Source organism: Salvia hispanica, chromosome 1, assembly GCF_023119035.1.
Source record: "Salvia hispanica cultivar TCC Black 2014 chromosome 1, UniMelb_Shisp_WGS_1.0, whole genome shotgun sequence".
In the NCBI taxonomy this organism is placed as follows: domain Eukaryota; kingdom Viridiplantae; phylum Streptophyta; class Magnoliopsida; order Lamiales; family Lamiaceae; genus Salvia; species Salvia hispanica.
In genome coordinates, this window is record NC_062965.1 from 14,009,234 (window position 1) to 14,020,087 (window position 10,854).

The 10,854-nt window shown below is 33.6% G+C and overlaps 2 protein-coding genes across 2 annotated transcripts; one reads left to right on the forward strand and one right to left on the reverse strand.

Annotated features, from left to right (window-relative positions):
- Nucleotides 1-1,978: 1,978 nt before the first annotated feature.
- On the forward strand, nt 1,979-2,371 carry LOC125187696. Its single transcript, XM_048084329.1, has one exon. The coding sequence runs from the start codon at nt 1,979-1,981 to the stop codon at nt 2,369-2,371; it is 393 nt and encodes a 130-aa protein (XP_047940286.1).
- Nucleotides 2,372-6,067: 3,696 nt separating this feature from the next.
- On the reverse strand, nt 6,068-8,181 carry LOC125213776 (transcription factor MYB117-like). The gene is made up of 3 exons (XM_048114513.1): nt 7,673-8,181; nt 7,415-7,541; nt 6,068-6,442 (listed from the first exon to the last, which is right to left on the reverse strand). The coding sequence occupies exons 1-3, from the start codon at nt 8,179-8,181 to the stop codon at nt 6,068-6,070; spliced, it is 1,011 nt and encodes a 336-aa protein (XP_047970470.1).
- Between the last annotated feature and the right edge of the window lie 2,673 nt (nt 8,182-10,854).

Here is a 10,854-nt window from a genome sequence, read left to right on the forward strand (position 1 = left end):
GCTGCGTTCGATAATCTGGCGGCCGCCTCGTCACAGGAGCTGCAACATTGCTGCAACTGCGCCGCACACCAGCTGCATCTAAACTCGACCCTATTGTGTATGGCCTTAGCGCTTATTAGTCCAATGGTGCAACTGCTCAATGCATATCTATTCATACGTTGCATCTAATCATGGCCCTTTAGTTCTGTTTTCGAAAATTTCTCCATCAACCATAACTAGACCAACCCGTTGATTTGTTTTGGAACTTGTTTTTTAAGCAGAAAACATTCATGTGTCCTCTTGCCGTTTGGTCCTTGTTTTTTAAGAATTCGGGCTAGGCTCGTTCAACCAAGGCCATGTTGTGGACCGGAACAATGAGCTCTGAATTTATTCAGACTTCCTTTGGGCAACAATTCACCGTTGGGAAGATGATCAGCAAGGGTATTTTACCTAATTTTGTCACATATAGTACCATGATTAAGGGACTGTGTGACAGTGATAGACATAAAGATCCTAGAGAGTTGTTGTACGAAATGATCAATTCCAAGATATCTTTTAATGCGATTACTTTTAGTATATTGATCAATGCATATTGTAAGGCAGGGAAGATGGAAGAGGCTGTAAATGTATTAGATATTATGACGCAACAAAACATTTGTCCCGATGTGGCCACATATAATACACTTGTTGATGGATTTTGTATGCAAGGTGAAATAGATAGAGCAAAATGAGGTTGACAAGGCAAGATCATTTATGGAAGAAATGTGTGAAAAGGGATTCTCTCCAGATTCTGCAACTTCTTCAATGCCAAGTGGAGATAATTTTTTATGCAAATTGATGAAGGACCTTGCGCCCAAGGAAATTGTATCCTAGTCCGTATTAATTTGCCACTGTAGCTATGCGGACGATGGGTAATCCATCATCCATGCTTGATAGATCGTCCGCGGACGATACGCGTCGACGTCGCATCGTCCGCCCCACTGTGGGTGACGCGGACGATGCAACGCGTGTACAAATTTTTATTTTATTTTTTTTGAATTTTTATTCTATTTAAACACTCAATTCTCATACCAATTTATTCCATCTCCCAATTTATTCTCTCCCATCTCTCAAAACTTTCCAACTTTCTCACTAGAAAAATGAACCCCGGCAACGACTGGAGTACATCGGAAGGCATTACTCGGGCCTTATTCGATTGCATTCATGAGGCTGCGGCGGAATGCTTGATGGACATGGTGTGTGAGCGTGAAGCGGCCGAGCAGGCGGCGGCGGCGCAGATCCCTCGGCCGATTCGTCGTCGGACGTTTGTCCGCCGGGAGCACGACGTAGCTCACCAACGTCAGCTCGCAGACTATTTTTCCGAGCAACCACGGTGGGCCCGACGGTTTTTCACCGCCGTTTTAGAATGCGGTGAGATCTTTTTGTCAGCATTGTCCACATGTTAAGAGGCACGTGATGAATACTTCCAATATCGGGAAGATGGCATCGGCAGACCCGGGACTTGCGCCGTTGCATAAGTGCACGGTTGCGCTCCGGCAGTTGGCCTACGACACCATGGCGGATATGTTTGACGAGTACCTTCACGTCGGGGAGACAACCGGCCGCAATTGCCTGAAGAATTTTTGTTAGGGAGTTGTGGAGGCTTATAGCAACACATATTTGCAAAGGCCGACTGCTGAGGATTGTCAGGCCCTGAAGAATATGCACGAGACGACCCACGACTTTCTAGGAATACTAGGGAGCATCGACTTTATGCACTGGGAGTGGAATAATTGCCCGACGGCGTGGAGAGCCAATTTACTAGTGGATACAAGGACAGCCACCCGACGATGATCCTCGAAGTCGTCGCTGACTATCGGCTCTGGATCTAGCATGCTTACTTCGGTGTAGCGGGGTCGAACAATGAGATCAACGTCCTTAACTCCTCTAACCTCTTCGCCGATCAATGCAGGGGTCGCAGCCCGGCCATCAAGTTCACTCCAATAGACGTCAATATTACATGGGGTACTACTTGGCCAATGACATATACCCAAGGTGGTCCGTTTTTGTGAAGATGTCCAGCTGCCCAGTGGGTGACAGGAACGTGTTATTTGTGGCAAAGCAGAAGGGTGCGCGGAAGGATATGGAGCGGGCTTTTGGTGTGCTACAATCGCAGTGGGAAATAGTGAAAGGTCCGACGCGTTTCTGGTTCAAGGAAGTCATCGCCGATGTCATGTATGCGTGCATCATCTTGCATAACATGATAGTCAAACAAGAAGGTGGAAGTGTGACTGATTGGGGCGATGATGAAGGTGGATCTAGCTCCAGCACGGCAACCCCACCTCACGTTCGAGGATTACCGATGGGCTTCAATGAGGTTCTATCTAGACAGACCTCAATGCGCAGCCAATAAGACCATGCTCAGCTCATGAACGACATGATTGAAGAAGTTTGGAAGCATAACCGCCATTGAGAATTTGTAGTTTTTTTTTCGTACTGCAATTTGAACTTTCAATGAAATGAAGTTGTTTTTTCCAATTTATGTAGTGTTTTAAATATTCAAATAAATAAAATGCTTAGGGGGGACTTTAGGACGTCCCACTGCAGGTGGAAGGGTAGGAGAATAAAATGCTGATGTGGCAGTGCATAGGCGGACTACAGAGCGCCCCATTGTGGATGCCCTAAGTAAATTATCTAAATATAAAATGTTATATATTCATCATAAATATTGAGTAACATGGTAAACCGGAATTGCACTTTTAAAATTGCCGAAAACTCGAATACGTCAATATCAAACTCTGTCTTTTTAGTAATTCCTCCGTCTCTAGGAAGATGACTCATTCTTTGAGCGGCACGAGATTTTATGCAACTTTAGTTTGTCTATTAAGTTAAGAGAGTAAAGTAAGAGAGAGTGGATAAAGTAAAAATAAAGGTGTTTCTATTTATGATAATGAATCATCTTTGTTGGGACAAACCAAAAAAGAAAGTGAGTCATCTTTGATGGAACGGAGGGTGTACTTCATCTTTTAAAACACGCCTTTGGAAACTGATTTTGGAAAGCAAATCATTACCTCCTCGTCTTCATCATCATCCCTAATCAGCCTAGTATATGGAGAATGTAATACTAATATAATATTTTTTTAAAAAAACCAGAAAAATGGCCTAAATGAAAAAGAAAATAATGCAAAGATAGAAACAAAGAGAAAACCTTAATCTATGTCTATACATATATAATTAATAATTATTTTGTGAAAGGGAGGTAAATGCAATAAATAAAAACTATTAAAGAATTTGAAATATTAATTAGTTTTGGGCAGAATTTGAAATATTTATATGTTTTGAACATAATGTTTAATAAATTAAAATATTTGCAATAACTGCCATGAATAATTTTTTTCTTTGAAATATTAAATTTAGACCCTAAACTGCAGTTACATAATGAATAAATATGACCAGACTAATATTAATTAACCTTTCATTTCCATCAATATTAATTAACCTTCATACTCATTTATTTAGCTACATCGTGTAAGTTGATTATGCATCTCACCTTAATTTTGCATCTAAATTACCTGAATTTTGCATCTAATAATTTAAGTATGCATATTTTCAAATACATGGTCAACAATGATGCATCTCAAATTTATTTTTAAGTTTTAGGCATGAATTTGAACATTTATAAGTATGAATATTTATTTAAATATTTTAATAGGCCCTTTGACTAATTTTTAAAGTACTGTGAGTAGGCGGTTACAAATCTTTAAATAGGATAAGGAGCATTTCAAAATTTGTAACCTCTATTCTCTTAATTTTATAATTTATGATGTTTTGATTTTATGATCTCTCATATTCTAATTTTGTTTATATAAAAGGCATAGAGTTGTGGATGTATTACACACTAACAAAAACATTCTTCATTCTCTCTCAAGCTCTAAACATTTTATTGTACTCCCTCCGTCCCAGATTTATAGTCACATTTAGTTATGGCACGGGTTTTAAGGAATTGGTGGAGTGTGTAATTAATGAAGTGAGATGGTGGAGTGTGTAATAAATGAAGTGAGTTGGTTGAAGGTGGGTCCCTTTTTGACTTTTTGGTTTTTTATTTTTGTTTTGGTTTATTTTTGTGTTGATAATGGCATTTGGGTGTAATTTTAGTGAATAATGTCCAAATATGGAAAATTCTAAATGTGACTATAAATGTGGGACGGACTTTTATGGCAAAATGTGACTATAAAACTGGGACGGAGGGAGTATATTTTAGGAACATTGTATTGCTCAATTTTTGTAGCTCCAACAAGTTTATCGGTGTCTAGCGGGTTTGATGTTATATACGTTAGGAGGAAGTCGTTTCATCTTTGGGGATAATACGTCAATTCGAGACCACTAACCACGATACAATTTGTCTTACGGAAAGAGGGTTTTTCTCGACTAGATTTATAGTTCGGTGGGTTGTTTTTTTTTTATTATTATTACAATAGTTAGAGTACCGCGTGTATATGGTTCAAGAATTTTATCCTAATATTTCTAACCATTCTTAGAGATGGATGAATTGTAACATTCTAAACTTGAAACATGCATAATATTTATCTTCATCTTTACGCAATTTATTATTTTTGTGTATTTATATTGTCACTGGCCCTATAATTATATTAAGTGGTGTCACACAAAAAATAATATTTTATCACTTATGATGAATTAATAAGTGGGGCATAATATGTATATTTGCAATGAGATAATTAAACCTATCAAAATCAAGTTGATCAAACAATTAGTTGTTCAAACAAAATAAAATAGGTTGCTACCAAATTTTGCTTTACTAATAATACTATTGTTGAAATTAGGATTTAGCACTTAATTATTCAGGGGTACAACTGATTTTATATAGAAAATGTAATTATCTTATCTATAGGTGATCATGCTGAGTAAAAATATATTATATTAAGTATAGTTTTACAAAAAGAAAATTTGCAGTATTAAGAATTGCAAAGTAGCATAAAAAAATACTCCATCCGTCCCACTTTAGGAGTCCCGGTTTACTACTTTTGGGTATCCCACTTTAGGAGTCCCGGTTGGAATACTCCATTATTGGTAATAGGCCCCACATTCCACTCACCTTTTCCAACTCACATTTTATTATAAAACTAATATATAAAAGTAGGACCTACATTTCACTATCTTTTTTCACCAACTTTCCTTTATATTTCTTAATACTCGTGCCGAACTCAAACGGGACTCTTAAAGTGTGACGGAGGGAGTAGTATAGATGTTTCATGTTCCAACAAACCACGTTTAAAAGTGCAATAAATAAAAATAAACGTTCCAATATTCAAAAGGGCTATCATTATTCATTAATATAATAGTGTTAATGCAACCAATTAATATGTAATGTTTTTTGTGTAGTTTATCATTTGAAATTTTTTATGGTCATAATTTTGACGTTTTGAATATTATGAGTTATCGATTTATTATTTTGTTAAAAGTGTGATTTACATTATTTTTAGTAGAGAAATATGAAGGATTGTTTTAAACATATTTTTCAAAAATGTCAACACTTGATAAAGTCTCTTTATCGTTGTCCAAATAATTGTGTTTGTCTTGATTCCATTTCAAATATGTTTAATTTTATGTCTTTAGGTGTAAAATAAATTGAGGAGCATATATTTATTGAATTATTATTATTATATAGTACTCCATATTTTTCCATTTTTAAATATTATATAGTTATATTATTTCTTATTTTAATCAATCGATTAACAATTTAAAATTGTATAACATAAAAATATTCTGTCGTACATCGCACGTGGGTTAACACTAGTATTAGTAAATTGCCACTTGAACCTACATAATTTGGTAAATTGCCATGGCCTATAAAATAACATCATGTTTGTAAACATTCATTCAATATATTAAAATACATAGAAGTGGAAATGTACTCATATTAAAACCAACAAGTACAATCGTGTTCGACCCAATTATTATGATAAGATAAATAATCTATAACATTCCAACAAAATATTGACAAACTATAAACCAATGAATCACCTCATCATTCAAGAAACCAAATTAAATCCCAACATAAATTCTATTTTTTAAAAAAAAGGCCCTCAACTCAAATATAGCCATAGGAGAGCATCTCCATGAAGTCCATCTCCTTTTGGATGTCAAATTGCACGTTCATCTGCGTCTCCAACGACGCGATTTGATGCGTGCAAAAGGTGTCGTCATGGGCAGGTGCTGGGGTGGGGGCCGGGGAAGGGGCCTTGGCGTCGACAATGATGGTTCGGATGTAGTTTTGGAGAGGGGTTGAGGTGGAGTTAGCATTGGTGCGTGAGGAAAGTTGTCTCCTCTTTGTTGCATTCCAATGGTTTTTTATTGTGTTCTCACTCCTCCCGGGCAAGCTCCGTGCAATCTCTGCCCATCGATTACCTAGTTTTCGATGGGCTTCGATCAGAGCCTGGTCTTCCTCCTCCGACCATCGATCTTTCTGCAACATGTACATGTAGTGTATATGATGGAAATTAGTGTGCTTTGTTAGTGTTGCATTGTGCATATTCAAAATAGTGGCAATATTGTGATGTTATGGCCAGGTATCAATAAAAATATTAAATTAAATATAAAAATAATTAGAATAAAAAAATGAACAACCAAAAAAAAAATTCGACCAAAGTAGTTACTCTCAAAATTTCACATATATTCGTCTTAACTATATATGTGACCAAAGAACAAAATTTAAATTAATTCGTGAGATTTTTAGCATAAAATGTTGGTTTAGTTAAACTATATATGTTCATATGTATAGGTATATTTAGTGACCAACACTCCTTAAAAAATAACTCCATATAAAAATATCACATACTGTATATGTTTATGCACTAATAATACATGTACTCAAATATTAAATGTACACTCTTAAGAGAAGAATCTTGAATTTGAAATGAAACATATCATATTCAACCCTATAAAATCATTCCTTCAACTAAAATTACAAGAATGTCAGTTGCAAGATCTAACATACAATTCTAATCATTTTATTTTTGCACATATCACACCTTATATAATTGCATAACATATGCTTCTTAAACTATTAAGTATTAACACTGATAACCTACATAACAAAATATAAATATGTATACACGCACACATATAAGTCATGTAAAAAGTACTATGGTAAGCCGTCATTGCGCTTTGGAAATGCTGAAAACTCAAGTGCGCATATTTCAACTCTATTTGTGGTCAAGTGCGTCAATTTCAACTCTGTTTAAAACTCAAGTGCGTCAATTGCAACTCTATTTTTATTTTTTTAAGCACGCCTAGAAAACCAATTTTGGTATGCAAATCCACCTCATTTTCATTCCTAATCAGCCTAGTATGTAATACTAATACAATATCAAACAAAAAAGGCACAAAATGAATTAAAAAGGAAGAAAATAATGCATAAATAGAAGCAAAGAAAAACCTTAATATCAGGTTTTAAATGGTTGTGCCATCTTTCCCTACATTGCTTCCCAATTCTCCCACGAAGCAATTGAGCAATTGTAGACCATTTTCTCACACCATGCTTCTCCACCAACTCCACCAGCATCCTACAAAAAAAATTAAAAATCAACAAAATTAAAGATCAAGGATATAATTACAAAAATTAAAATAAAAAATTAAAAATCAACAAAATTAAAGATCAAGAATATAATTACAAAAATAAAAAATAAAAAATTACCCATCTTCTTCTGGAGTCCATTGGCCTTTGATGATTTCTGACTTTGTATCTACAACTCTTTTTCTTTTATTTGGATTTTTTCCAACATTAATCCCTCCTTTGTTGTGATCGTCATCTTCCTCCAAAAAATTCTTGCTCTGCAAATAATACTCTTCAAAATGGTGGGTTGTTTGACACTGATGATGATCAACCGCTGTCTGAAACGAACCATGCATGTAAGAATTCTTGGAAGAATCTTGGTTCAATCTGATGAAAGAGGCTTGAAAGGGATCGAAGGGATCTTGAAACGTCGGGAAATTACAAAGCGCGTTGAAATTAGATCCCTCAACCGGGAAGTAATCGAGAGTATTGTTAGTGAAGAATCGATTTGAAGAAGATGAAGACGAGGAAGCAGCGCCACCAGTGGTGAAGCTACTGCCCTCATCCATTTGTGGAATGTAGGGATTGTTTTCGAAGCTTTTATTTGAATACATTGCAAAATTTACTCCATTGATCGTGTCAAAGTCCATGGAAATTGCAAGAGAGATGAATGTGGCTTTATCAGTGTGATAAAAAAGGGGTTTTCATTAATTTTTTTGGTGAATATTCCTAATTGGAAAAGGTGGTGAGGGATGAGAAATTGCTATTTTGTGAGAGATGAAAGCTGTGAGAATTTATGGTTAGGGGTTCTCCTTTTATAGATCTTCTAGCTAATTCAATTTTTTGAGAAATGGAGATATGGCTAAATTAAATACTCTCTTCATCCTAATAAATATGAAACATTTGGTTTTTGGCACGGGATTTTATACAGTATTGTTTTCTGCGTTAATGAAGAGAGAGTAAAGTAAGAGAGAGGGAAAAGTAGAAAGAGTGATGTTTTCATTTTAGGAAATATTTCATTTTTAATGGGACAACCCAAAAAAGAAAACGTTGCATTTCTAATGGGACAGAGGGAGTATAAAATGATATTAAGATACTAAGATTTGACTAGTATCGAAACTTGGCTAAGACCGGCGATTGGCCACTGCAGTATCTTTACATCTAAAATAAATATTTTTTTTTCTTTTTTAAGTAAATATATATTGAGTGTAAACGTCTAAATAAAATAAAATAAATAAAATAAAATATAATGCACTGATATTACATTTCCTTTTTATACAATCACATATATATCATTATCAAATTATTGATACAACTCCTTTAGGCTGTATAATTAAAGAAAAAGCACTCTCTATGTGGCAAGTTTATCAAATAATTATGTATAATTGTGTTTTTCTCTAAACAATAGGTTGTGTGATCGAATCATTGCAAGCAAGTTAGTGCTATTGTGATTTTTGGTAATGATAATTAAAAAGAAAAAAATACTCTCTATGTTGCAACTCACAAATTGGAATATTGTTACATGTGATATATAATTTGACAGATTTGTTATACGTACCAGATTAAAATGTTACTTGAAGATATATGTTAGTATTATTTTTTACATTAAGATGTACTGATATAAGTATATTATTGTGACAGTTGTTTTATATTACTCCCATGAAACAAGAAAGGCCATTTTTATTTACTGCAACATTAGTTATATTAAGTCCTTAAAACGATGAGGTGGAGATTTAATTTGTAATTGATGGGTAGATAAATTCTATTTATGTCTTAACATAATTATTCGGCATTTATATTGGGAGAGCTTAAATTGAGCTATTGACTCTTCAAATGATAGCATTAATCATAGTAATAATTGACATTAAAATCTAATCTTTTTTCTTTGACCCTTTTCTCCTAGGAAAATTTTTATTTATTAAAAGTATTCTATAAATTTCTGAAATTGGAAAATTGTCGAAATCGTTGTTGCTTTTGTTTTTTTAGTAAAGAATGTTGTGTTTTGATAACATCATTAACAATAGCATAAAATTGTTGAGGATTACATAGATAACAAAAATATTATACTACTATACATAAACGACATACAGATTATTTTTTTATGAAGTTGAGCTATTTCAATTTTAGTGCTCCATTTGCTTTGTGATTTATGATTCCAAAAATTGTTAATTGAAAGATTAATTTGAGTAATTATTTGTTATTCATGATTCAACTTATTGTATGCATATATAGTGAAATTATCCCACCATACTACATATGTTAATTGCTACGAGTATTCATGATATATATAATAATTTGACGAACTAAACGATCGCAAGCATCATTCAAAAATTTGTATTTGTTTGCCACTAAATATTTCTCAAGATTATAGTAATTCGGATAGCATGGTGCGATTGACACCCTAAATCCCTAATGAGTCGGAGCTCCCTGGATTTAACCTAACAATAAACACAGTCAACTAATTAATTTATTTTCATACTTTTATGCAAAATAACGAGTAGTCATACTTATATTCATAATAAGGATACAATGGGTCATAAAATATACTCCCTCCTTCCTTAAAAAATAGACAATATTTTAAACGACACGGATTTTAATGTATACTATTGGTAAGAGAAAGATAAAAAGAAAAAGTAATTGAAGTAACGTTAGTGAAGAATGAGACCATCTTATTAGAGTGAAAAAAGATTACTTAAACAGAATTGATATATTTTTAAGGGATATCCCAAAATGTCAAATGTGGTCAATTTTTAAAGAACGGAGAGAGTAATTTGGATTGAATTCTATGACTCATTGTCCATTGATGTAATAGTTCTAATATTATTTATAATTGAAATTAAAATACAAAAATACCAAGTCCATATTTACATAAACACGACGTCAATGAGCATCTGAATTTCATAGACACGGATTTACAAGATCTAAAATCATATCCTAATAATTATTACTACATCTTAAGCACGATCTTAATTTCTTGATCAATTCAATTAATTTCCGTCTCAAACTCTTGCTATACCTCTAAATAAAATTTCCTTTTAACTTCTAAAAATTGTCTCGGATTGTGAAAATTTATCAAGTTGGTCTTTAACCTTAGGGTGTTTTCATTTTTATTCTCTTAAACAATGAGAAAGTATAATTAAAAATGAATTTATTAGTTAAAGTGGGAGTCACATTTTTTATCCACATCTATCTCACCTTTTATATATATAAAAAATGATGGAAAAAAATGTTAAATATTAAAATTGCTCTTATTATTTTTTTTTTCTTTGGAATAATAATAGTTTAAATGGTGTAGACACTTTTCATTAAAAGATTTAATATAG